Source organism: Pagrus major, chromosome 8, assembly GCF_040436345.1.
Source record: "Pagrus major chromosome 8, Pma_NU_1.0".
Lineage (NCBI taxonomy): Eukaryota > Metazoa > Chordata > Actinopteri > Spariformes > Sparidae > Pagrus > Pagrus major.
This window is the reverse complement of record NC_133222.1, coordinates 32282993-32310884: the sequence shown is the minus strand read 5'-3', so window position 1 is coordinate 32310884 and position 27892 is coordinate 32282993. Positions and strand designations below refer to the sequence as shown.

General features: G+C 39.9%; 3 protein-coding genes and 1 long non-coding RNA gene across 4 annotated transcripts; 2 read left to right on the top strand and 2 right to left on the bottom strand.

Moving 5' to 3' along the window:
* The first annotated feature begins 4577 nt into the window (after positions 1–4577).
* LOC141001180 (lathosterol oxidase-like) lies at positions 4578–7469 on the top strand. Its single transcript, XM_073472170.1, has 5 exons — positions 4578–4787; positions 5422–5554; positions 5706–5806; positions 6840–6968; positions 7200–7469. The coding sequence occupies exons 1-5, from the start codon at positions 4578–4580 to the stop codon at positions 7467–7469; spliced, it is 843 nt and encodes a 280-aa protein (XP_073328271.1).
* anapc13 (anaphase promoting complex subunit 13) lies at positions 7470–9594 on the bottom strand. Its single transcript, XM_073472169.1, has 2 exons — positions 9134–9594; positions 7470–8760 (listed from the first exon to the last, which is right to left on the bottom strand). The coding sequence occupies exons 1-2, from the start codon at positions 9230–9232 to the stop codon at positions 8635–8637; spliced, it is 225 nt and encodes a 74-aa protein (XP_073328270.1). The 5' UTR covers positions 9233–9594; the 3' UTR covers positions 7470–8634.
* A 1080-nt stretch (positions 9595–10674) lies between these two features.
* LOC141001072 (uncharacterized) lies at positions 10675–11842 on the bottom strand. The gene is made up of 3 exons (XR_012179578.1): positions 11476–11842; positions 11212–11295; positions 10675–11125 (listed from the first exon to the last, which is right to left on the bottom strand). It is a non-coding gene; the product is annotated as an uncharacterized lncRNA (long non-coding RNA).
* A 96-nt stretch (positions 11843–11938) lies between these two features.
* rspry1 (ring finger and SPRY domain containing 1) lies at positions 11939–27559 on the top strand. Its single transcript, XM_073472023.1, has 15 exons — positions 11939–12298; positions 12813–13436; positions 16498–16550; positions 18466–18578; positions 20585–20711; positions 21284–21342; positions 22179–22245; positions 22551–22682; positions 22789–22904; positions 23073–23216; positions 23311–23422; positions 23703–23805; positions 23985–24137; positions 24829–24933; positions 25121–27559. The coding sequence occupies exons 2-15, from the start codon at positions 13039–13041 to the stop codon at positions 25215–25217; spliced, it is 1779 nt and encodes a 592-aa protein (XP_073328124.1). The 5' UTR covers positions 11939–12298; positions 12813–13038; the 3' UTR covers positions 25218–27559.
* Positions 27560–27892: the final 333 nt, after the last annotated feature.

The following is a 27892-nucleotide window of genomic DNA, read 5'->3' as shown; positions in this document are numbered from 1 at the left end:
TAAAGTATTATAAGTATAATGAATGCAAAAACACTTAAGCCCAGTGAGCCCTGACTCCTCATTCTGTCTGCTAAAACTTGTTGTGGAAATTCTCTGAAAAGCAATCTGAACACAGTTACATTAACACACAAAGACACTGAAATCACAAGTAGATTATATATTGTAATCACATTATTGGAGACAAACAAATCCTATCATACAAAGTCAGAAGGAGTGTCTCAAAGGATGAAGAAGAAGTCATCATTCAACACACACAGAAACCAGACCTGATCGGCCTTCTACTCCTTTGCAACAGTTACATTTCACATCAACATGAACTTAATGGACCCACAAGTTCATCATAAGCTTATCAGAGAACAAGATGTCTCTGTGGACCATCTCATGATTTTTAGATCCACAGTAACAAAGCATATGCAGCACAGTAGAAATACCAACTGAACCAGAATGGCACTCAGTAGAGTGCCAAGGCCCAACAGTCCCCTTTTGTACTCACTCATAGATACCAGCTACCTGAATACGCCTGATTTTCTCATCAAGATTCAGGCATTATTCCCTGAGAAATTACTGAAAATGTAAAAATAAACGTACTATCTCACAATGTTGAAGAAAGTGAGAAGAAAATCCCAGATGTGTCCCTTTATCCAGATCTGCACAAAAAGTTAATGGGGTCTATTCTGGGCGAAAAACCCGTTCTCCATCCTAGTTTGGTAGGAATCCATTCAGTAGTTTTAATCCTGCGGACAAACCAAACAACTAACAAACAAATGGACACAGATGAAAGCATAACCTCCCTGGAGCAGGTAATAAATGATAAAGTTCAACAGTTCACCTTTACAGAAACTTACACAAAGGTGTTCAATTGTCATCGTCTATGACTGGTTGGTTAAGACATTTAATTATGTGCTTTTGATGTGAAAGCAAACAAAGTTTTTCCAGTTTTGTCATTCTTAGACAACCACGAAAAGGCAAAGATGTCTACATGTAGAGAAAGACATGAGTGGAGTGCACTTCACAGAAAGGTGCTGTTTGTGTCAGAGAGCTCTAGAGGGAGACATCCCCACATTTATATGTAGAGAAAGCTTTCCTTACAGGAGAGTTTTAGACTGTTTGGTTTTATCAGTCATATGAGTAGTGCTAAACAATGTCTGTTACTGCTGCTCTGTGGCAGAGTGAATAGAGCTCATACCTCACGGTCAGAAGTTTGAATCCTCATCTTATTTTAAGAAAAAATCCAAACTTCATACATACATTCACATGGTTGTTTGGATGATTGATTAGACCTATAGCAGTGTAAATGTGTTGAGTAATTAGATCCTCTCTCCTTTATAAATGTTAATGCCTTCACTTGTGCCATGGGTGTTCCTAGTCAAGTACTTGGGTTCAGGTCACAAGTTAACTACTGGAAAAATTATGAAACTTTATCAGACTCTCTTTGCCAGTTCAACAGACACTAGATGATGCATTAGTCCACAACTCGAGAGTGGCCCAGTAACTATAGTTAAAGCATGTCCCCCGATAACAGATAATGTGTTCTTGATTGAGTGACCCAGGGTTCAAATTAAGAGTTGGCATACATGGCTTTCTAGGGCCAATACCGATACTGATTATCAGAAATCAATGAGACTGAAAACTGGTATTTGGGAGCGATATTCATTTGCAGTAAAAATTTAGAACCATTGATGGAATAAACCTAAGTACAATTTACTCAAGTACTGTTCTTAAGTACAATTTTCAGGTACGTTTTCAGGTACGTTACTTGAGTATTTCCATTTTCTGCTACTTTAAACTTCCTCTCCACTACATTTATTTGATATATTTAATTAATAGTTGTTTTGCAGATTCAGATTATTCAGTGTTTATAGGCTATTAATTGTGACGTATTACCAGTCAGATAGGGTTGTGGGTGGGACATTGTGTGAGAGCATGCTGCATCAGAGCCAAAGTAGCACATTTTTAAATTAGTTTATTTTATCGGCAATCTGACAGAAAAATCAAAGATACAGACAATCGGAAAAATGCTGAATATCGGCCCACGATAACTAGCCAGGCCGATAATCGCTCTACTCCTAGTTCAAAAAAATAAAGCCTATCGAATCTAATCTAATTTCCAGCAAAGGGCATCTCAGCATTCAGTCTGCATTTTCAGGAAGAAATGCAAATTAAGTTAATGGACCAAAAAGTGGATGTAATAATGTGATAAACATCAACACACACAGTGTATTGTCACCCGTTAACAAATTACTGAACTACACAGTGTATTCACCCTCTTGTTCAGATTCTCTGTGCAGGTGTGGTCCTCCTTATTCTGAGGAGAAGAGACCACATCACATCATTCTCTTGTATTTCTCGCTCAGTAACAGTCTGCATGTAGTTGCCACCAAGATGGTTGTGTGTCACAGATTGGAAGTGTTGACCCACAGGCAGACATGCCACAAGACAGGTCTGATGGGATGTTTTAAGATCTCTTACTCAGACTGGGTGCATGCATGTGTGGAAATGGCAGACAGTTCAGGGTTCAGGGAAGGAATCTGATCTTGAAGCCCAGCATGGGGCAGGGTACATGTACTGCAAAAAATTGAGAGGCTTACCCTTGCAAGTGATTTTATTTTGCGTTAAAACAGATCTAGGGTCGTAAAAATAGAGAACGCAAGATTTTATTGCTATCGTGCCATTTCAGATTATTTAAAAAGTCAGATATGTTGTCTTAAGACATCAGTTATGCTGTTACTGAGCTTCTTGTTATTTGCTGAGCCTGCTGGGATCTTGTTCCACCAGGGCTGACGTGTCTCTCTGGATCCCCTCAGCACACTCTCTGCCTCAATAAAATGAGGCAAAGAAAAGTTTCTTGAGAAAAAAAAAAAAGCTCTTTACATTTGAGGAAAACTTCTTGGAACACATGACAGCAGTATTTCATTCATCTGACATTAAACACTTTGCTGCATTAGGCCACGTGCTTTCTGTCACAAATCTTTTGCTGGAGGAGGAGGAGGACTTGTCCACTGTCTAGGAAGACTCACCCACTTCTGGTGTCTGAAGCAGGTCAGTTCAGTAGCAATAGCATGACACAGCTTTTCTGGAATTTCTTAAAAGTGAATGCAGAGATAAACACCGAAACAATATCAGTTTATTAAAGCTGACAACAAGGTGAAAATACTTTCAGTGCATGTGATTTATTTTGTTTTCAGTGAAGGCAACTTTCCTGCAGCTGGTGTGCAAAGTCATGCTTCGGCCGCTCCTACTTGTTTTCAGTTTATTCCAGTAATATTTGTAGGCTGTTGTATATGCTAATGGTAATTATTCTGGAGTCAAAAATTTGGATTAAGCTAAATTAAGCATTAGTAAGTATAAATAAAATTGTGAAGAGTCAGTCATAAACAATGAATTAACTTGGGATATAAACAATTACAAAGGATACATAAAGGCCAAGCTGAGACATTTCTAGAACCACACCACATGTTGAAAAAGTGTTTGGTAATGCTACGGCAGAGGTGTGTGGGGAAATCACTATTGAAGAGTCTGATTGGGTCTGAGAAGAGTTAATCAATCAGGTTAAACAGTTATACATCAGATAAAGCTTTTGATAACGAATCATCAGCAAAGTGACGTGGTCAGTTAGAGTCAGTTAGCATTAGTGGAGGACCACAGCAGCCAGGGTGAAGGGGTGCTGTTGTCATTTGCATGAGGACAGTGGTCATTTGTACAGGTAGGATTCTTGAAAATAGATTCTCTTGCGACTATGTTTTTTAATCCTTTGGTGATGCTGTTAGTGTGTTGCGTGGTAATGTAAAGATAAAATGTGAAAAGAATATTTTAAATGTATATTTGATGTATATAAATCTTAAAGGACAATTTCACCCAAAATTTAAAATTCAGTCATGATCTACTCAGCCTCATGCTGATGGAAAGTCGGGTGAAGTTTCGTGGTCTCCAGAACTCTTTTCTAAACTGGAATCTTCACTCTAGCTGCTAAGCTAAATTTGTTAGCGTGCACCCCGTCTGAAGTGGGTGCATGAACTTAACCAGCCGTCAAGCGTGTAAGTGACATCGGTTCAAATCTTCCAGGGACTTGCATTACACTGGACAAGCGGGGGGTTTCCGTTGTGTTTTACAAGTCCCCGTCTACTTCAGTTGTTTAGGAGACTGATGCAACACTGTTTTACAGTGATGCCCCAGGAATGTTTTGTGGACTGTGAAACTAATCATGCCTTTCCAAAGACATAAGGGTGGGAGGATAATAACTGACTTTCATGTTTGGGTGAATTCATCCTTAAAGCTCCAGCTAAAGCAGATCCAATTTACATTACAAAAGTGTGCTCAGAGTTGTTTAGCCATTCAGTTCTGATTGGGATTTACAAGCCTTTCAAATAGTCTTCACAAAGAAACAGATTGATAATCACTAAAGCACAATACTTACTACATTTACTCATACATATACGCCTTTGAAGTTTTTGACATAACTTCATCCAGTTCTTTTCCTTCATACTGCCAGTGGTTTGTTTTCTTCTCTTAGCTGAATCATGGTGGTTAAGCACAAGGCTGATCTTACTGTATATTTCACCCTCTGCACAGACTGAGCCATGGATCATGTGCTGAACAATGCAGACAAATACATCCTCACTCCGTATGTTTACCCGGCCTCATGGCCCGAGGACGGGGCTCTGCGTCAGATAATCAGCCTGTGGGTGTTGACCAACCTGGGGGCAGAGCTGATTTACCTGGGCTTTGGTGCGCTTAGCTTCTACTATGTATTTGACCACAAGCTCATGAAACATCCACTCTTTCTCAAGGTAAGCTGTCTGATCAGGGATCTGACTGTGATTTTCTTTGTTTTCAGGATTAAAACATATTACAGGGAACTTTAAAGTGGTTATGAAACTCAATTTAATACTGATTCCTCTTTATGACCTACATTTGCAAGTGAGACCATCAGTGAGAAGATTGGCTATTTCTAGGGTCAAATTCTGACTTATTCAGGTCAGATTAGTCATAAAATTAAGACTTATTTATGGAAGAGCTCTGAGGATGAATTGAGGATACTCACAGCCTGAGAGAAGCTGCTCTGTAGTCTATTGGTTCAGTACTGCGTTAAAACAAAGTTTACTTTGTTTCAACATCATCATATGACCTTTATTAATCTTACGCAGCCAAAAATAGATACATCACCTCATCGCCATCTACCCTGCAAACAGCTGTGTTTAAAAAAGAAAAGTAGTATTAAAAATATGCTGCTTCTTTCTTTTACTCACTAGCCAGATCAAATTCTTTACCGTAGGACAGGGTGGTGCTCATACCACTTTTCTCTGCGGGGGGCGCCAGAATCAACAAATTTAAGTTCCTTGTAGTCGCTTTAACAAAACATCATAATAATTCCAAAGCAAACTTCTCCCAAAGCCTAACTTTGTGTCTTTGATCTGACAACAGAACCAGATAAAAAAAGAGATTCAACTCGCAACTTCCTCCATCTTCTGGATGAGCTTCCCCACCGTGGTCCTGTTCTTCTTTGAGGTCAAGGGTCACAGCAAACTTTTTGACAACATAAGTGAATGTCCTCTGGGTAAGACCTGAAAGCCCAGGCCAGGGTTCATCTTCACTTAAATCAACTCAAAATTGAAGTTAAATCAATGAAAGACTGCTCATTTGGTAAAACAGGCTCTAAAATAATTAGTCCTAATGAGACCCATTAACCTCCTCTGTTTCTGTTTCAGGCTGGCCGGGGGTGTTCCTGAGCATTGTTAGTTTCTTGCTCTTTACTGACATGTGTATCTACTGGATACACCGGTTGTTGCACCATAAGAGCATTTACAAGGTGAGCTTTAGCATATTTTTATTTCTAGCTTAAAGCTGCTCTAAACAATATTTCTAAATGAAATATGAACCAACTGAGAGCTATCACCTGAATCTGCAGCCACCGTCAGCTCTGCAGAGCATTTTAGCATAACCTGAATCTGCAGCCACCGTCAGCTCTGCAGAGCATTTTAGCGTAATTCAGCTCATTGTTTTGGTTTTACAGCCAACAACTTAACTAATTTGGTTTCGTTTCACGGCCCTCTGACAGCTGTTTCCATTGAAAACTTTTGGATGAACAGAAAAAGTTTGTGGCTAGCTGGTCAAAAACACTGAGCATTTAGCCGTTACAGGGGACAGATAGTTCTAGTAGGTGGTGGAGAACAAAGCAAAGCTAAAAGAAGCCCAATATTATCGGCTGATATTGGCCACAGATATATGGCTATCGGTGTACATTTTGCTTGATATGAACTCATATGAAAACACTTGTTTTTACACATTATGATGCTGAAAAATATGCTTGGAATAATTCAAAGTTACTAAATTAGCCTGCCTCTTGTACATATCCTTTGCGTTTGATAACCACATTTGAGGGATCATTGCTTAAACTGTATATGTACTGTATATTAGCCGATATCAGAGTTTCTTTACCTTCTAATATCGGTATCAGCATCAATAGTCATAATATGTCAATGTTGTGCTTATGGCCAAAATATCCAACTATCACAGGTTAGGTTTACAGAAATAACATCAATATTGAATATGACTCACTCAGTGGTGGGGTTAGTTGTGAAAATGCCACCTTCTTTGATATTTGTTCAGTCAAGGCTTAACAACTGAACTACAGCTCAGTATATGAAATCAATAACTGCACATTTGTATCACATCTATTTGTTAGATGGGTCACGTAGTTTGTTTGAAATTAAAGCAACAGAACTTATACGGCTGACTTCTGGCTGACATTCACTGAGGAGCTTTGTTGACCTTGTTTGCCTGGTGTATTCTTCACTAAAAACAGTCACTGTATTCAGACCACTGGTGTTTCTCCCCCTCAGCACTTACATAAGAAGCACCATATATTCAAGATCCCTACGCCATTTGCCAGCCATGCTTTCCACCCACTCGACGGCTTCCTTACGAGCTTACCCTATCATATCTACCCTTTCATCTTCCCCCTCCACAAGGTGCTGTCTTTTTGCAATGCTTTACTTAATATTGTATAGTTAGGTCTGAGGAGTATTGCACGTTTCCCAATGCTACAAATTTACTTGAATCATTTTTAGGTCCAGCTGTATGTAGACAAATTCTGATGACATTTGCTTGGAAAGTAGTGTAAAATAGCAATGAATTACAAAAAGTACATTATTAACATGGCACTTACCTGTGAAATGACATCTGGCATATTTATATTACAGGGGGTCTACCTCTCACTCTTGGTCTTTGTCAACATCTGGACCATTTCTATACATGATGGAAACTACTGCATCCCTGGCCCTCTTATTTGTCTGATCAATGGAGCTGCTCACCATGTGGACCATCACCTCTTCTTCAACTACAACTACGGACAATACTTCACACTCTGGGATCATCTTGGGGGCTCCTACCGACACCCCTCAGCCCTGCTGGGGAAGGGGCCGCATGACTACATTCGCAGGCTCACGGCAAAGGCTGAACAAACACAGTGATGATGGATCTACAGTCAGGATTTTATTTCTGGTTTAAACCACTCAGGGAGGTTTCTAAAGAGACGCTCAGCCTGCATCATGATGGACGAGACAATTGCATTCGATGCAAAACCATCCATTAAGAGCAGAAATTAGAGACGATGAAAAGACAATTGATTGTTTTTCCAAACGGAGTTGTGTGTTTTTAAAATAGTTAAATGCACTGCCTACAACTCAGCTGGAAAAAAAAAGGCTGCACCGCTGTGAATACAAATGAGCTCAGTTGAGGTCTAAGTGATCTAAATATAGATCGAGTACAGGACATTATATAAATGAGGGAGTCTTTCAATATAACTCAACAGCCCCACAAACGACAGCCTCCAAAATGATAACAAAGTTTGATGAACATAATAGTTTTGACAAAGAATGATAATTTTAACCTTCATGGAAGTAGGATTTTGGCAACTGATTATTACTCTGAAAAATGTTCCCCATTTAAAAAACATTATTAGTTATGCATCCAATTTTAGCTGCAGTCTGCCCTCTTGCATATCAGTGACTTGGAAGAGCATTTCTTCTGGTATTTCAATAGGTTTAACCATGTCTTTGGTGAAAATCATTTTTTGTGTGCATCTGTGTTTGGGTCTTATCCGATATCTTGTTAAAAATGTACAGAAACTACTATATATATATAAATAATGTTATACTATACATATTAACAGGTAGTCTTTCACAAACAATCTTTGTGACTGTCCACAATTTTTGGATTCAATTTAAAATAAAAAACAGGTTTAAGATGAATAAGTGTTTTTGTTAACACATACGCGGACTGCCCAGCATTGACTAGAATTGACGCCATCAAGATTAAAGTGAAAAAGTCTCAGGAACATGTTATACAACAAAGCTGATATTTAATTTTTATATACTACTACTACTACTACTACTACTACAATATAAACCCAATACCGTTGCAAAAAACATTTTTGCATAATTTCTGCTTAGCTGGAACATACTGCAAATCCTTCAAAAGACACAATGTGAAAAGATGGTGAATTACATGTGTCTGGAGCCGCTATCTGCAATTCAGATGAAGAAGTGTTATTGTTAACGCGTACAAGGACTGCCCAGTATCCTGCCCCACATCCTTGTATGTTTTTGTCCTACAGTCAGATTCCAGATCAGTCCCTCAGCTCCCGGTGCTCGGTGTGTTTTCATGCAGGCTCTGCAGAGCGAGGTCCGTCCACTTCATTTCTTGTTCTTTCACAGACTCTGTGGATCCTCCGTTGTCCTGCTCAGCCTCAGGCAGTTCACTCTGATAGAGGACAGAGGAGACATGAATAAAGGGGCAGATCATCATTCAGTATGACTGTATCAAGACAAAAGCTGCTTCTGAATGTGCTTGTGTAAAATACTGTACTGTATCCTGTTAAATGACAGCTGATTACATTCACTTCTCAGCAACTGTCAAACCTTCTGAGAAACGATATCTAGATTCCTGTACTCAGCACCTGTTATTTACAAAGCGATAAATGATCGGGTTTGTTTTGAGCTCACATAACATCATTGCCATTAATCACCTTACACACAAGCTGAATAACAGTAGTCTTCTGCACCTCACAGTAAAACAAATCTATAAAAGCTGGCTACTGATAATGCTAACATGAATCTGTTTGAACAGCATTTACCAGAGGGATGGTGACATCTTCATACGGCAGTCTGTCCTCCCTCCAGGCATCATCAGTGAGGTCCAGGACTCTCCCATCTCGTTGGATTTCACTGTCCATCCTCTGAGCACGACTCCAGGCCAAGCTGCTCAGATCTTCTCCTCTGGTCGGACTGCGGGTTAGCCTCAAGCTAGCTGCAACGCTTAACACAAGGTGGCAGAAGGTGGAGAAAGTCCGCCAAAGTCCACTGACAGACTTATAAATATATCAGCCAGCCTACTAAACAATACGAAAGTAACAACGACACACGGTTTGCCAACGTTTGTGAATAATAAGGTGTAAGTATGGAATTGGTTTCAGTGTTTAGTTTGTAGTCGTTTAGGCAAAGTGGACGCGACAATTGTACGTAACAACTGACGCTTGGCGATGATGTAACCAATGATGCCTTCACGTGCTGGGCAAAGAAGTGCATTATAAAAAACTTGTTAAACGACTGAATAAACTGTTCGCTGATAAAGGCTGTGCGACGCGGTCGAAAATTGAAGAGAAGGCTAGCAAGTTGACCTCTGTTACGACTATTTGCTTAAAGTACTGTTCCCAGTATTGAGGATGAATGTAACCCGACATACCTCTTGTTTCGTGGTTTCCATGGCAACCAGTCGTCCTCTTGCCAACAGAGCCAGATAAAGACTTCATCAACTGTTGTGTTGGTTTTACTCCACGAGAAGGTAATTATAATGAGTGGATAACAATTTTGGAAGAATTAAAATAGTTTTCAGTCAGTGGGACATTTGGAGATCTAACGCCGCTTCATGGTGTTTCTTTAGCAGGTTATCCAGCCGAGAATTAGCTTAAATAGCTTAACTAGCGTAGCTTGCCACAATTTCACTCACGTAGTATCTACAGAGAGAAAATATCCCAACTTAAACTTTAAATTGAGTTTCAATTGGAAACTGTACCCTTGTTTCCCTGACATAGCTGAGAAGCAAATGTGCTTGTAAATCTTAGCTTTGTTTTTAACGTCAAAGGTGGTAATGGGGTTAACAAAATGAGAGAGAACCTCTGCATCATTCAGTTTACTGTGGACAGCTACCAAAATGTGATTCTGTGTAATCTTGTACTAAAACCGATGTTTGTGAATTCTGATTTCAGTTTCTTTTTATAGGCACTGCAATGATGTCAGCCTCTCAGGAACAGCCAGTAGAAAATGGGAAAACATGTGCCAATCCTGGAAACCCAGTTTTCTCCTGCACGATGACTCCAGAAGTTAAAAATGTACGACTACCGCAGGGGTCAAAGCCCCAGAATCTATTGTACAGGACCACTTCCAGCGCCTACGGTCGTCTCCCTCCAACCATTGAAAGCTCACCATGTACCTTCCACCCTAAATCACAAAGATTCTCTGAAGACCTCCGCAAGAGTGGGATGTATTGCGACAACACCTTCAATACAGCCCTAGATCGGAGCAGGGTGTATGACTGTCCCAATTTACAGCATACTGTCTAAATACCTGTTGACTTAATGTAAGACCACTGGTTCTATGACATTTAATTCTTGTCAAGTCTAAGTTTAGTATAGACCACTCGAAGTAAAATGGTGTAAATAGAAAAGAATACCTTTTCAATGAATGCACAACATTCCTCTCTGATAATGAGCTAAGACCTTTTATTACAGTAATAAGTAATTTGACGCAATTCATTGCTTAAGCTTAAAGATATTTTTTGTTTGGACATCAGCCACTTTCTAAACCGAACATATAACTGTAAGGACAGAATGAACGAGATTTTATTTTGCTCCAGTCAGTCGCATTTGTTACACTGGATACTATGGATGCTTAAGTTTATCCAAAAATGTCTTTTAAGTAATAATGTTACTTATATATCTTCACATATGTGACTAGGAGTTCAGATGGCCAAATCCTGAGACATCAAACTGGCCCAGGACCCTGCTGTATGGATGGAGTCGAGCAGCTACCTTCAGTCCCTCTCCGTTGTATTGGCCTTATTCCTTCACCTAAAGGACAAAAGACATATATAAATGATAAATGTTAACTGTTGGATGAAAAATAAACTGATTCTGAAAGCATTTTTTTTTCCTACCATCATTGGTGTGGCACATTGCAGATTCACATAAGAAACTGAATCTCTTGATCTGAAGTTCTCCCCAAAATTTCCCTAAAGTATCTGTAAAGTTATTATCACATTATTATTCTAGCACATGAGTGGGACTATGATTCGTATACACTCGGGTAATATTTGAAATGGAAATATTATACTTGTCTTGTGCATCATTTTCTACAAACAGACTCACTGAGGTTTTTTGTTTTGAAAATCTTGTGACTTGTGTTGATTGCGTTCATGTACCGTGGGAAAGTTTGGCTTCAGGGTAGGTAGTCGCCTTTTGGCTTGCTGGTATTCTCTCTGTGTAAATACATTTTAAATAAACATGTGTAATAGCACACCTGTTTGACGTGTTCGTGTTGGTACTGTAGTCTATTGTAGCTCTGCGCAGCTTACATCGATTTTTCATGCGATGTAATTTCATTGTTGAAACTTGTTGCTTTTATTCTCGCTTCTCACTGTCTTTCTCTGTCATAAACCAATATATACACGGTGCAGAAATACACAAAACAATGATCTCCCAACAGCTTGCATAGTGTTCACAATACATCATGGGTAATAACAGAAAGAGAGAAAGTAAGATGTTGTATATATAAAAAAGGAAAACACAGTTTTTACCGTATGTTGACGTTGTATTTCACAGAAGTCCTCCTCCCTCCTCCGTCAGCCGCGCCTCCACAGCCACAGCTGATGGGCAACCTTTTTTAGCTGCCAACGCTACGGAACTTAGCAAGCGGCTAGCGGTGTAGCGTCGTTAAAATGTGTTTGCGTACCGTCATATGTATGTGCTGTTCGCCTTCAACAAAGGTGTGTTGCGGAATATAGACGGGTCTCGTAAATGTGCCTCCATTACTCCGCTGGTGTTTGAGTACCACGCGTAGTTCGTTCCTTCTCACGTTAGCTAACTTGTGTAGTTTGACAGTAGGATCAAAGGAGCTGCTAACCGGGCTAACATATAGCTGGTTAGCTACAACACAACGTTGCTAGCTAGGTATCTGTCTGTTTTTTAACTACTTCGGTCCGGCTCGACTGCGTTCGAATACTGCTGTTGTTCAAGAAATAGCACGTAAGTATGAATTTAGGTAGAAACTGAGCTATTATATCTCACTTACGAAATTATAAGTGCGAGTTTGTGAGACTTGGTTTTCATTTGGAACTGCTAACGTTGCAATGCTTGCTTAGTGGGTGGCTAGCTTGTTAGCCAGCTAACTGAAAAGCCCCTGAAATGTCAACAATACTAACTGTCTCAATAAGTCAATACGCGATGAGCTCATTTTTAACAGACTGTGACTGTCTTCACTAAACAACACAGCTCTATATTGAAACAGCTACATATTGTGTAGTAGCTACTATGTTTGAGATGGACAGTTAAATGGTTATTACAGAATGTCTTTTGTCTGTTTTCACTAACTTATGTTATTTCGTCCAGATTTGACACTTATCTCATCGGATGCGTGTCACTGAAGCTAGTGTTTATCTTCGCTTTGGGCAGAATATGATCAGCTATATACACATCTCTGACAGACTCAACTTGGGGGCAGAGTGTCACTGTTTCTGTTCTGTTTGTGTTGCTTCCACAGCTATGCGAGCCTTGGATGAGAACTGGACCTGAGGCTGGGACTGTCTGTGATGTTCAGAGCATTTCTCCTTGCTTCATCTGACCCCATCTGTTCTCTTTAACCAGTCGTATATTATTACTCCCAAAACAAATCCCATATCTCTGCTTGGCAACAGTATGATCATTTACGCTGATCCCACCCAGCCCACTGGGAGAAGAATCCCCCCAAACCAAGCTCTCCAAATGATATGATAGTAGCCGCCTGGATCACTTACTGTGCCTGCAGGAGCCTTGCACAGGTTCTGCTCTTCCTTTCCACCTCAAACTCCCTTCCTCCATTCTGGCAGACCCTTGCCACTGTGGTCTCTGGCACTGGAACCATGGGTAACAGCTGTGTGTGCCGGGAGGACAGTGACTTGGAGGACCATCACCATGGGTCGACAAGGGCAACCCGAGGACAAGCTAGACGGGTGGATCACGCTACAGCCGCAGGTGTTGATGCTGGAGAGGCTCGGAGCAGTCGGCCCAGGGACCCGGTCAGACCACCGCGCCGAGGGCGAGGGCCTCATGAACCAAGACGGAAGAAGCAGAATGTGGATGGCCTGGTGCTGGACACGTTGGCTGTCATCAGGACACTTGTAGACAAGTAAGTGTAAGAGTAAGATAATAAACAAGATAAAGATGGTTTGAGGAAAAAGGGTCAGAGTGGACTGTAAACATTTAAAATTAATATACTTTTAGTAATGTTTGTTGTAAGTTCTGACAATGTTTCAGCCAGCTAAAAAACTTGAACTTGAACCTGTGTCATGAGGATATGTAAGCATCAGACACGTAACCATCCTCATCTTTAGTTAAAGAAGTTTTAACTCTAAAATACTATTCTCTTTTATGGTTTTTGTACTCAAAGAAGTGGTGATTAGTTGTTGCTGCAGAGCACCAGAAAAGTAATCAAGGTGCACTAGCATATTTACTAGATGTGCTGCCATGGCTTATTTGGACCTTGTTGATCCCATAGTCCATTTGCATACATTGAGATATACTGTATATTTACATGAAGGTTGCCGTTTTGTCATCTGTAGCAGTTGTGGTGAAATGCCAGGATCACTAGTCCTCACTAAGTGCTCATGAAACTTGAGCTCAGTCAGAGCTGAATAATAAAAAAGGAGAGGTTGATGTCTTTAGCGGAAGCATCACACAAGGTTGTTCTGTTGTCACAAACACTCGAACACGGCCTGCAAACTTTGACAAGGATGTTTGAAGCAGTAGTGGGTACAAAGTAAAGTCACGCCTTTGAGATTAGAAGTTCTATGTCTTTTTATGTTTTTGGAACAAACAGCACGGTAGAATATGTTATGCAGAAATCCCAGTAACAATAATAGGTAACAATACAGTTGTAATAGTATAAAATGTTTCTTCAAAGGCGAGACTTTTAATTGTTGACACACATGGTTCTTTAATAAGCACTTAAAAATGTCTTATAGCTGCTTACAATAACATTATAGCGTTATAAAAACATTTATTGAATATTTGTTAACTGTTCATAAACCAGTTTCACAGATCTGTGGTAGAAAGACTGTAATGAATGTTAATAGAGACGCTCTCCATACTGTGCCTTAAGGTTGATTGTGTGGGCTTGGTCACACCTGTTTGGTTGACAGTGCCAATGCCGCCAACCCTTGCAGTTCATCAAAAGAAACATCAGCGTTCAACATCGATCACTTTCTCACGCTTTGACATTTTTATTTCACATCATCAGCAACGAGTTGAAACGGCTTCAGACTTTTTCCGTCTTTACCTAACATAATCTGTCTAGTCTGACCTAGAGTAGTATGTTTTCTTGAGGTTCAAAAAGTATAACTCAGATTTTATTGTTCTATTCCAGGAAACCAGGATGTCTCACCGTAAATAAAAGCTGATATTAAAATGCAAAACTGCAGAAAGTTCATGAATAACAAAACAGTTTCCCACAAATTTACCTGCCTTAAACACAGCAGCATTGTTTTTATAAGAGGACTTAATTTTATTATTAAATTATTTTTCAAGAAGTGCAATATAGAGCTCTGGATACTGGTGATATACTGTCAGCAGGCCAAAAAATCTCACTTATTCTCCACAGAGGTGACTTGAATGGTATGAGGTGGTTAAAGTAGCTGCCGCGGTTATTTGGTCATTTACCGGTGCCTTCAAACTCTTAAAAGAGGCATTAGTCAGTTTCCACTCTTGGTTTAATGATGACTTGCTGCAATGATGTAGCAAGATTTTAATAACCTGCGTAGATGCTGAAGCACTTTCTTCCTTATCCTCATCTTCCACTCAGTTATCACTCTTCAGAGAACAGTCGCTCCGCTTGGCCCTTTGGGGTTTTGCTCAGCACGAGTTAAGTTTGCAAGGAGAACAAAATGTGGGCACAATGACTTGAGTGTGGCACTGTTCAGGAGATAACTCATTCCCAAGTATGAATGTTGACAAAGGTCCACATGAGTTACAGGCAGGTCTGGTTATTGGTCTTGTCCTAATAGCAGCAACCCAGCAGTATCTCTTCTTTCTACACATGGTGTGGAATTGCATTTCTTGAGTTCATGCAGTAAATGTAAAAGTCCATCCTGCAAAGAGATTCATCCATACCAGCTTTATGCATAAAAGAGACAAGTAATTCATTCAGTGGTCTTCAGTGAAGACACAAGCATGCTAGCAGAGGTGTGCTGCAAACACTGGAAATCTGTAGCTGAATTTCATTGGGGAAGAGGAGAAGTGTTTAAACACAAATCATGCTAAGTGCTAACACCTCAAGTCTAGGGCTCCAACTTCAGTGTGAACCAAGGAAAAGTTACAAACTACAGCTTTGAAACTTTGAATTTTGCTAATTAGTGTGTTTAAGCTTCAGAGTACTGCGTATTCTGTCTTGTGGAAGTATTAAAATATCATTGTCTTGCTAATAATTGGATTGTATTATTTGAAAGGGAGACAAGAAGTATGAGAAGAAGATAAGTATTGTGCACTAGGTCTGTGCAATATTGGAAAAACTGACGTTAAATAATTTTGGTTTTCTGCTATCTGTATTGCGATATGGAAAAATACAGCAACCTACCAGATATCTTGATAAGCTCTAGTTGGAATTAATTTATCATTATGGAATGATTGATTGATTAATTTGTCTTTTGAACATGTATGCAACCCTATGTCCAACATCCAAGAATTTGTTCATAGTTTGACTTATAAATTAAAATAAGTTCAGTTACAGTACGACTTATTTATGTTAGGAAATCGGAGGATCAAGCTGCCTGGAGTTGACTGTCAAAATGAAAGCACTCTTCAGCTTGGGATGAGCCGTGACAAGCAGCAGTAATGTCAGCATTGTCAAAAACAACACCCACTGAACCAAGTCCATCACAATTATACGCTTGCCTTAACGTTTCCATGGGGCAGCATTACTGTCTGAGGCCATTACTGTGTTCACAGAAACACACAAAGGCATGAGTCATTTGTTGATATTTGTTGATGCAGTGACCACAGGGTCACAAACACTTGAGATGTATTTGCTGGTTGAATGCTCTTACTTTGATGCACCACCTCCATTTGTGTAAAGCATGCTCTCATTAATGAACACGTATCACAAATTATGGAGCAGAGTTTGTGAAAAAAATGTGAAAAATACTCATAAACCATACTATTATCACATTCTGTGCAAACTCTGTTCTGTTTTTCAGTGACCAAGAGCCCCCTTACTCCATGATCACTTTGCACGAGATGGCAGAGACGGGTAAGGACAAAATGAGAACACACATTAAAACAATCATTCACACTGTGTAGCAGATCAAATGGTGGGACCGAATACACGAAGCAATGTGAAGTAATTTGACACAAGAGCACTTTTCATGCGTTTAAAATGAAAGCATCAGAGGTTACAAGCTGAGGAAAAGGTAGAAACATTAGCTCCTCTCAGAACGGATCATTTGATAAGGCAGTTAATGTCTCAACTAACAAAACCATGTCTTTGTAAGCTTTTAGTCATGTGCAAAACTCTTCAGATGTGGAGTCAAGATTTATCCTTTCTTCTGACTGGTGAGGAGTCCCAGGAATTTAAACAGGTCTCTTCTGAATATGCTGCCAGTGTCCCATCCCCCTCGGGTCGAGCTAGTGGGTTGTTTGTGAGAACTGCTGAGGCAGTGATATTACAGTAGCTTTGTAAGCAGCAGACAGTGGCAGTCCTCTTCCTCTGTTTAGTGACAGTTTTTTTCCAGTTTGACATCATTGATTCTTTGACACCTCATGCAAACTACTCTGCCCACAATGTGAACAATTATTTTAATATTGTTTAAATAGTGTTCAAAAGCATGTCTCGCAGTAAGCATATTTGGTTTATGTTGTGTTGTGTTCTGTTGTTAATTAGAAACATGATATTGACGGCCAACATATTTAAATCCTAAATCCAAAGAAGTTGGTTTAAATGAGGTGTAAAAGAGGCTATTTATGTCAAACCGGAGAAACCTTCACAGGTGAGGGCTGGAAACACCACCTGTCTGCTGCTTACCAATCCTGCAGGAATATTGCTGCCTCAGCATTTCTCCAACACACTCAGTGGTCCAGCCCAAGGGGACATTTACATCACCAGGGGAAGGGCCATAATCACGAGATACAATGCAGACATCATTTGCTGGCTGCTCCTTACATTTCTAAACTGATCATGTGAACTATGTCCAAGAAGGATTCACATATTGTGTTTAATTTGTATGTTCCAGATGTGTGTTTTTGCTAGTTTGTGCAGTAAGTGGATAAAATGTAATAGAGTTTCTGTTTGTCTTAGTTTGACAGTAACTAACAGGTCTGACTTATTTGTGGTTTTGCACATTTTAAGCTTCAGTAGATGTTTTTTGTGTGTGTTTGCACTTTGTTTTGCATATGGTGAATGCCGCTCTCATGCTGTGTTTGTGTGTCTGTGTAGCCTTTGAATTCTTGTGTTTGGGCCTTGTGTCATGCACATATGGTGTTTGATGCTCACATGGCGTGGTGTTGTGTGGTTTGACAACAGCCAAGCTGGGTATTCGCTTGCAGATACTGAACCCTGAAGGCAGCCAAGCTGCAAGTCAGTCAGACAGCCAGTCACTCTCTGTTTGACATGTGTTATGATGTTACATTATTCAGCAGCCAGTTGGCTGGTGCTTTCATAAGTGATAGTCTCAGAGAGATGGTTCTTTCTGAGTCATCTAATGGACAGGAAATGTTGTCTCAGTATTTATGATGCTCATAAACCTGGTGCCTGTCTCACAAAGTGATTTCAGAGCAGTTAGCTTATCTTTCATCTGGTTTTGTTGGCAATTCTTGTCTTTTGCATGAAGAAATGTATTTTAATGAAAGAACATAAGCAACACACAGGGTTTTATCAAAAGAATTATCCAGTCTGAAGCAAGTTCTTGGCACATAGCTGTATTTTTCACTGAATCAGTAGGAAAAAAAAATCTTTCCATCTGCTTAAAGTGTTTTCTCATAGTTCAGAGCGTAGGAAGTTATATTTTGAAATGCACTCAAGGATGCCTTACTTATAATTAAGACAGCAGGTAAGTAAGGCATTTTTCATTTATAATGCAGTCCGGCATCTTCTGTGTATGTAGTAGAACAAGTGAATAGTCATAAATGTGCTGAGTCTCAAATCAGTCTTTTCCTCTCTTCTCCCTCAGATGATGGTTGGCTAGAGGTTGTCCAGTCTCTGATTCGAGTGATCCCATTGGACGATCCGCTTGGCCCTGCAGTGATCACCCTTCTCTTGGATGAGTGTCCCCTGCCCACCAAGGTTAGTGGCTTGTGTTTGTCTGTGTGTGTGTGTGTGTGAGACATAAAAATAACCTGACTTTTCACTCAGGAAAGAACTGGCTCATAACGTTATCACAAACTCACTTGTTCGCATGAAGCAGGGTGCTTGTTCTCCTCAGGAGCAGTCATTGTTGAACCACTATTACACATGTGGACTGATGGGAATGGAAAGTAACAGCAACCACAGTTTGATCCTGCAGATGTAAACATGTTAATGTCATCACCTGCAGGCAAAGTGGTTATAGGTTGCAGGTTGTTGAGTCTGTATATTATTTTAGTTTTTACATTTATGATATCTAACTTTTGTAAACACTTTGATTACTGCTCATAAATCCTCATTGTGGTAAACTAACCCCCAGTTGATATTAAATATTTTCTTAGATATAAACAACTTGTTTTTCAGAGACAGAACTAAGTCAGCTTTCATGACTACTTTCCTTTATTGTTTTCTTTTGGCCTATGCTTTCCACCCCCTCTCTCCCACCCTGCCTCTTTCTTTCCCTTTCAACAAATACAATCTGGTAAGGACCCCCTGCTTCCTGTCTAAAGTAACCTGAGGACAAGGGACACACTATGACACTCTGAACAGTATGAATTCTGTACTCTTTCCAGTACACAACAGAAAGATGCTCCACCTAACCAAACATATATTGCAGGTTTAAAATCGAAAACGTAAAGCTTCAAACACCCACACACATACAAACAAACAGATTCTACAAAAAGGATAGTCTCGCATGCCAGACCTATTTTTACGGCGCTCTGTCAGTAGTGGAGGCAGGTCTGGCTGCACCAGTTCTCATTCTGGTATAGGGGAAAAACGCTCTGAGTTATTTGTATTTCTTTTAACCAATCACAATCATGTTGGACGGCACTAAACCCAGGATTCTGTGACAATGCCTCTGCAAAATAGTGTCTGGTGGCTTGCTTGTTTAGGTTCATGCCATTGGCAACCAGATTAGTGTTAGATTAACTTGACATTTTCAGCATGGAGGTTGCTAACTCTGTAGTTGTTGTCCTTTTTCATAGTGATGGGGATTTTAAAAACAGTAATACACAGGTAACGGAATGAAGGAAAATGACGGCTGAAATAGGCGCCCCATGGCAGGCTTATACCAAAAACCTTTATACTTTTATACCGTAAAGCAGACTATGAAAAAAAGGACTAAACTGCACTTGTAATTCTTTGCCTGCTGTACAGGTCGTGCAAGTTTCATAAATGCAGAAGGTTATACTTTCGATGCCTGTAGATGGCAACTTCGACATGTTTACATCTGCACGTCTGATTTACTGCTGCTGCTCATCTAGCATATAAGTGGTATAGGCTGGACTTGACCTGCAGATAGTGCAGCTCAGCTGCTGGATGATATTGACTGATCCTGATTTCTGGTGCATTAGTGACACTGTGTCCCTGCTAATGAAGCAAATTTAATTTATTTGATATGGTGTGCTTTGTCTGGCTCTTTGTCCATAGAATCACCTCTGTCTTTTCCCCGCTAGAGATGGCAAGCGTGCGCGGGCGGTCGTGTGTGTGCGTGCGTGTGTGTGTAATTTGCCTACACTTGGCTGTATACTCGAACTATATATCTAGAAGTTTTTGCAGCATCTTCCATCAGTCATATATGGATTTGGAAACATTGTGACTGAAAGTGTAATGTTACATTTCTCCAGCCTCTTTTAAAATTTTGGCTTGTTTGGTAGAAACTCTGTGTTTATGTTAAATTGTAATAGTATGAAATTGTCATGGTACGATAACCTTCTTCTACTTCTTCTTCCTCTTGATAGAAATGTGAAATATGTACAGTATATATGCTTTTAATAATTAATAAGGTAGAATTCATTACTGATATAAGCAAATGTACATGTTATGATAACCGTCAGGTTTCATACCACTGTGTACCTTGAAACCGGTACATCGCTGTAACCCTGCGTGTATGTGAGATCATCAGAGTAATTGCTCTCCTCTCCTCTTTAATCTCCTCTCTCCAGGATGCTCTCCAGAAACTCTCAGACATGTTGAGTCTGAGTTCGGCTGTAGCACGACAGGATGCTCTGATCCCTGCTAAACACAGAAATACCACAGCTGTCCTAGGATGCCTGGCAGAGAAACTGGCTGGTACAGTCCACATTTACACATTTTAATCCTCGAGTCAATAGTCTTGCTCTTCACTGCTGCCAATGACATGTTTGTTGCTTGCAATGAACTTGTAGACATTTAAACTTATTGCGAGCAAGTGATTACAAGGAACACAAAGTCTATGTGGTTGTCGACTTGCAAGGGCTTCACATTAACTTATACGTAATTTAACTCCATCTTAAAGGGGTAAATTGTTTGGTGGTAATTTTACTTTTTTTACTACTTTGGTTCGGTGGCCTATTGAATTGTCAGATTATACTAAATTTGCTCAGTAAATCAGTAATATCCTTGGAATCAAGAGGCAGCTCCTCTGACAAGGCAAGTGAAAGCCAAGAGCAAGGAAGAAGGTGAAGAAAGTTTATTTGTAAGTCTTTTGTTCTTGTCATTTCAGTACAATGCCTAATAACACAGCATCTTAGGACATAATGTAGAGTTTTTATTTCCATTTAAGATTAATAATTTTCTACATTCACTCTTTTGGTTCGATAGAAAAACAGTGTAGTTCATTTTCAGCTCTCTAATTTGTTGTCTCTTTCTTTTTCTCTTTTTAGGTCCAGCCAGTATTGGATTGTTAAGCCCTGGAACCCTTGAGTACCTTCTAGAGAGTCTAGTGAGCAAACACACACACACACTGTTTGAACAAGACAGCGTTTTACATACCTCACATACGTAAATATGAAAGTCTAAACATTTGCAGATGTATTGTGGTTACATGACTAGTAACGTGGCAGCTTTAGGTACCCCACCAGTGGTTATTGGCAGTAGCAGTGATGGTAGAAAAGAGGAGATGCAGAGTCTGTGTAAATGAAAAGTTTAGACATCAGTATGCTTCAAATGAAGATGATGGATGTCCAACAGCTACGTGCTTCATTTGATGTCCAGCATATAGAGAGCAACAGAAACTGTAGAAGCAGAAGTCTCTGTTTTCACCACTTCTTCTCAGGTTACTTAATTCATCAGATAAGAACAGTCTTTTAACTCTCTTTGATGAGCTTTGTCAGAGCTATAAGGAAGTCAGTACTGCAACTGAAGTGTTTCATATCGACCAAACAAAAAAGAACAAAAAACGTTCAAAAAGTCTGATAACTTTGTGTTGCCTTTGCCAATGTGCTTTAATGTGAAGTAGATACAAGTGTTGAGGAGGACTTTGAAAAGAAAGAGTGAGTTAGGAACACCCTTTTTGTAGAAAAAAAAGTGATGGTTGCCTTCCAGGTGGTCGGCCAAGCGAAGTTGTAGTGAAACTACAACATGGCTGTCTGGTACAAAACTCTGAACCACCTTTGTTTCCTCTAACATCTGTCCATGGAAGCATGTCCACTGTGAATTAACAATAGAAGGAATGATTTTGCAAGACCATGTGCGTTGTTTTTGTATGTTTGCATTAAAAAAATTGAAAGAGCGCAACAACCTGATTTCTTTTCTATCTCCTCTCTACTACCTCTCCAGAGCTCTGAGGCCCACCCTACTGTCATGCTGTTTGCTCTCATTGCTTTGGAGAAGTTCTCCCAGACCAGTAGGTTCACTCACTGTATTTAAAGGCCCATTCATGTTAAAGATTCAAGACGAGACTGGTGAAAACTAGTGACCTCCTTCAAAAAAGAATAACAAAATAAGATTGAAAGTTACCTTATCAGACGAATAAGCAAACAGGAGTATTGGCAGTAGCATTTTTGAACTGGCTTTTAAACTTGCTCATAACGTTGCCTCTCCTACGCAGCCTTTCAGCAACATATTTTGAATTAACTTTCACTGTTTCTTTGGCAGAGATATCTTTTGGGATTTGTTTGCCTGTTTTAACACACATCTTCTTGCCCTTAGGTGAGAACAAACTGACAGTGTCTGAGTCGTGTATCAGCAATCGACTTGCTGTCCTTGAGTCGTGGGCAGAGCAGCCTGACTATCTTAAGAGGCAGGTCGGATTCTGCTCACAGTGGAGCCTTGACAATCTGTGTGAGTAGCCTCAGACACTTTTAACAGAGACACAACAGTGTCTTTAGTGAGGCGTTTGTCTGCATTAGTAACAGAAGAAAACCATCATATTTCCTCTGTTGTCCAGTCCTAAAGGAGGGTCGTCAGTTCACCTACGAGAAGGTCAACCTCGCCAATATCAACGCCATGCTCAACAGCAACGATGTCAGCGAGTACCTCAAGATCTCCCCCACTGGACTAGAGGTTAGTCTGTGTGTGCAAACTGTGAGAATAACCGCATTTGGCAGAATTCATGGATGTAGCAGATTAATTTAGGAAAAGCATGCCTTCTCATTAATTCTCTGATTGGCCTTATATAAATTGTCTGTAAAAGATCTAAAAGTTTCTGAATCTTTTTGCTCCCCTCCTCAGGCACGATGTGATGCCTCATCCTTTGAGAGCGTCCGTTGTACATTCTGCGTGGATTCGGGCGTTTGGTACTACGAGGTGACAGTCATTACATCAGGAGTGATGCAAATTGGATGGGCCACCAAGGACAGCAAGTTCCTAAACCATGTACTCATCCTCAGTGTCTTTACTATTCAGCTTTTCCACATTCTGTTGGTCTGCAGTAGTACAGTTTGGCATTTTATGTGTACGTGTGTTCCAGGAGGGTTATGGGATAGGAGACGATGAATACTCATGTGCGTATGATGGCTGCAGGCAGCTCATCTGGTACAACGCTCGCAGTAAACCTCATTCTCACCCCTGCTGGAAGGAGGGTATGCTCTACACACACAGAAACACATACTTGAAAGAAATATTATAATTGTTGTCAGTTAGGACAGTAGATTAGAGGGACCACCTCCCTTTAAATGTCTGACTCATTTGTTTAGAAACTGCTTTATTGTTTTTAATGTCTCTGGAGTATTTTTTGATTTTTAGAACCCACACGCTGCTGTCACTGCCAACATTTAGGCTCTGGTTTACCTCCCACATGGACGGATAATAGTAACAATAGCAGGCCAAGACTTTATTCTGTTGCATGTATGTCCTGTTTAGGAGATGCTATTGGCTTCCTGTTGGACCTCAGCAAGAAGCAGATGATCTTCTATCTGAATGGACATCAGCTGCCGCCAGAGAAACAGGTCTTCTCCTCGGCCACGTAAGTCCACACACACAATCACCCTTCTCTAGTGTCAATGGTTATACTCCCTCCACTTCTGTTCTCTCTCTTTCTGTCCTTCCCTTTTTCCCTCTTTCCTCCCTTCTTAACTTTGCATTTCCCTCTTCTTTCTTGTCTCAAATGAACCCCTTTCTTTCCTTCACCTCTGTGTCTGTCAGGTCTGGTTTCTTTGCGGCAGCCAGCTTTATGTCCTACCAGCAGTGTGAGTTTAACTTTGGGGCCAAGCCTTTTCGTCACCCACCGTCTGTCAAGTTCAGCACCTTCAACGACTTTGCGTCACTGCTGCCCAGTGAAAAGATCATTCTACCCAGGTGAGACATGAAGCTGGTCTGCACTCTGACAAAGGAGAAAAGGAGTGTGTAATCTGTTGTCTTACCCAACCATCCTCCGACTAGTGAATCATTTGTTTTCACTCAGCGTCCAGCACGTTGGTTTGGCATGATACAAAAATGACTTGTCTTTAGGGGTATACATGGAGCATTTTCATCACTCATTAATTTGTTGGCAGCATGGAAGCAGCTCTTTAGGCTTCTTTTTTAATGTAATAACTAGTTAAATAACTGTATTAACACCAACTAGATGTAGTGATATGAACAGTGCAATATGTCTTTTATCGCCTTTACTATCTAATGTTCTACTATACAATAGACCTGTTTTGTGGTAAACACTTGGCTCTATTTAATTTAAGGTTTTCAAATAAACCATGGCTGTGACCCTGCATCCACAGCACTCTAGAGGTGGAACACCAAAATGAAATCCCCCTATTAATCTTACTTATTGCAGCTAAGTTTGAAGGGTCTATAGCCCTTGAATAAACTTTATTTAATTATTCATTTTAAAATTGGTCTCATGACCTAAGATTATTACGTACAATATAAGCTACTATTGTATCTACATCATAACGATCTACAGTGCGAAGTTGTCACCACTTTACACAGGAGAAAAATATTCAAATACAAGTCTGTCAATAGAAACATTTATCTGCTTTTGTATGTTTTCTAGACACCGGCGTCTGGCCTTACTAAAGCAGGTTAGCATCCGAGACAACTGCTGCACGCTGTGTTGTGACGTCATGGCTGACACGGAGCTGCGGCCCTGTGGACATGGGTATGTGTGCGTCTGGACAGACAATGCTTTAAAATCCCAAACTATTCAGACTATTGGTCAAAGATATTTGAGCTTATTCTAGTAAATCATGTCAGACTGATACTTAAACTGATTTTCTTCTGTCAAGCATTTTCTGTGAATGAAAAATAAAATCTTCCTTCATGTTTTTCCCCCCATCTTCTTCCAGTGGTATGTGTATGGAGTGTGCCTTACAGTTAGAGACGTGCCCGCTGTGCCGCCAGGACATCCAGACCCGCGTCAGACTCATTGCACATGTCTCCTGACACACTTCCTGCCCCTCATCCAATAAGGAGAGACACACAAGCCCTACAGCCTCCCCCTCCTCCTCCTCTAATCCCCTCTCGGCCAACAGCGCTGCGAGGACGGTGCCACAGCATTGTGAAGATACCAGAACTGGGACTTCTGGTAAGAGGAGGCGACGATGGTGAGGTGGAGACAAGAACGAAAGGAGATGAGAGGAGGGGGATTTCAATCACATCTGGATCCCCAGGATCTTTCCCTCATTTCACTACATCTCCTCTTTTGTATCCTTCTGACAACTCACTGCAGAAGCTGGGCCAAGGATCGTCAACTTTCTACCATCAGTGTGTTTTTCAGACAAAAACAGCAGAAGTGAGGAGCAGAAACATTTTGTCCAGACAGCCCCAACTTCTCATCTGCAAGCCCCTGCGTAGAGTTATCAGACATCCTTTCTATGATACGAGGATCCCACTGCGCTTTCAGCCCAGAGGCTACTACTATTTAATCCCATCACTGTCATGCACATGTCTGCAGATCTGAAAGGGTTGAATAGCAGAAAAGAAACAGTATTAAACCCAAGGTACAGATAAATTTGAGATCTATCTCATTTTCTTGTTTTTGGGCATAGAAATGCAAATGATGGTGTTCTCGAGGTAGCATTTTCATTCTCTTTTCTCAAGGTTGTACCAACACCTGTCCTTTGGGCAGCTTGTAGAATTAATCCTAGGGTTCAGTTTTCTGATTCAGTTTACAAAAGCAAATTTAAAAAATAAAATCAGATTTTATACTACAGAGAACATTAGTGATATATTTCTTGGTTTACGACCAGTAAAAAAAGCCGAAATACTTGAATCTGTATTAGGACTAATTGATTTTCAGCACGGCTGACCCTGCTGCTTTTTGTGCTTTATTGTCTTTGCTCAGATGTTGATATTTCATGAGTCTTGGTCATGTATGTAACAGCCACAACAAATAAAGATACAGGGATTAGAATTTACAGAAAGTTCAGTAAATTAAATCACATGTTTGTTTGTTTTTCTCCAATAATAAGTGCATATGTTTGAAGAGCCAGTTAGGTGGTTGTGTACAATTGAATTTCCAACAGCACCACCTACTGAATTAATCTGGGATTGCTTGATTGGTGCTAACAATTTGGCAACAACTTGTAATGCAGCTCCACCAAGAGTCATGCTCAATTGAGGGGCATTGTAAGTAAATATGTCTTAATTTTTGTTTGTGGTTACAAACACATGCGTCTGTATCAAGACGACTTTTTTTCAATCCACAAGATGTGATTTAATTTTTGTTTTATAAATGGAGACCACCGATGTAGAGACTTGGCTGAGGTACAACTGGTTTTGTTGATTTGACAGTGTTGTATTAGCCAATAAGTAAATTGTTTGAAAACAAATGTGAAATGTTTCAGTGAATCATTTTTCCTGTTATCAGTTGACTGAATTCTTAAGATGCTGTCATTTGGAGTCTGATTTGGCATTGGAATACTTGACATACATTAGCAAAGAAACTACCCACAGCACACTAACATCACCAAGAGTGTGGGCTTCAGCACAGAAACAAGTGTATTTGTGTTTCACTTGCTACAAATCACAGGACTCTTAGTTGGACTTCTTGTATACAGAATTGATCTTGATCTTGTCAAACAAGTTTGTCAGGTTGGAAGTGTATCTTCCAGTTGATGGGCTCAGACTGAGTAAAATGTGGTTTCCCTCTCTGTGCTTTATATAACATGGCACATCTCACTATTTTCATTTTGCCATTTTTTTCATCTTTCTTCTGTCTTTATAAGAACCGTATGTTTTCTGTCTATCTTTCTGTCCGTCCTTTACTTGAAACATCTCTGGGTTGACTGACTGACATTTGTATTAGTAACAAGTGTTGAAATGAACATGTGAAAGAAATTCTGGTTCAAAAAAAATTCTGTTTGTACAATTTAAAAAGAAAAATCAATGACATTTTAACTTATCACAGCTATAATTAAGAATTTATTTTGGTCAAATTGTTAATGAAAGAGTTGCTACTCCACCAAATTGCATGAACAGGGTCTGTAAAATCATTTGAACTATACTGGAATGATTTCTAAAAGATAACATGCCTCTCTCAGTGTGACGAAAGACTGGTCTGTTCACTGTTCGCTATCTTGTATTTCCTCATGCACCTTATACATGCAGGTGAGAGAAATGATATGGTTGTCTCCGCGGTTGGAGATGAAGTTCAGGAATAAGTTGTGAGTTGTATTTAAAACATCTATATAAGGAATTTTGCCCCAGAGTTCCCAAAGATGTGATTGATTGGAGAATTGTTGTTTCCTGGATTGTGATATTTGTAATAAATGTATGTACATGTGTTTTGTTTATTTTTTTGTTTTTGTTTTTTTTGTGTATTTCTGAGTGCTTTTTATTTACGTCTCAAATCTCCTTTGGTCTCGCAGACAAGATTGATGATCTGATTGTAAAAAATACATATATAAATAAATTATATAAATGTATCTACACAGACGTTAGTTCTTGAAATAACAAGTCGATCACAACCAAAGAAACGTCAGATACTAATGTTTAAAGTATTAATGAAGTTAGACTAAACTACTATAATCCTGCCTGATTGTTACTCAGGTAGGAACCAACGCGTTTAGACTTTGTTCTACCGGAGGGGACGCAAAGGTGCACACACTTGCGCCGTT

Excerpts from the sequence above, each read along its gene's own strand:
- anapc13 (XM_073472169.1), bottom strand. The coding sequence starts at position 9,232 with ATGGACAGTGAAATCCAACGAGATGGGAGAGTCCTGGACCTCACTGAT. Across the intron at positions 8,761-9,133 it reads AAGATGTCACCATCCCTCTG|AGTGAACTGCCTGAGGCTGA; the intron begins GTAAATGCTGTT and ends GTCCTCTATCAG.
- LOC141001180 (XM_073472170.1), top strand. The coding sequence starts at position 4,578 with ATGGATCATGTGCTGAACAATGCAGACAAATACATCCTCACTCCGTAT. Across the intron at positions 4,788-5,421 it reads AACATCCACTCTTTCTCAAG|AACCAGATAAAAAAAGAGAT; the intron begins GTAAGCTGTCTG and ends ATCTGACAACAG. Across the intron at positions 5,807-6,839 it reads ACCATAAGAGCATTTACAAG|CACTTACATAAGAAGCACCA; the intron begins GTGAGCTTTAGC and ends TCTCCCCCTCAG.
- rspry1 (XM_073472023.1), top strand. The coding sequence starts at position 13,039 with ATGATAGTAGCCGCCTGGATCACTTACTGTGCCTGCAGGAGCCTTGCA. Across the intron at positions 22,246-22,550 it reads GGAGAAGTTCTCCCAGACCA|GTGAGAACAAACTGACAGTG; the intron begins GTAGGTTCACTC and ends TCTTGCCCTTAG. Across the intron at positions 23,423-23,702 it reads TCACCCCTGCTGGAAGGAGG|GAGATGCTATTGGCTTCCTG; the intron begins GTATGCTCTACA and ends TGTCCTGTTTAG.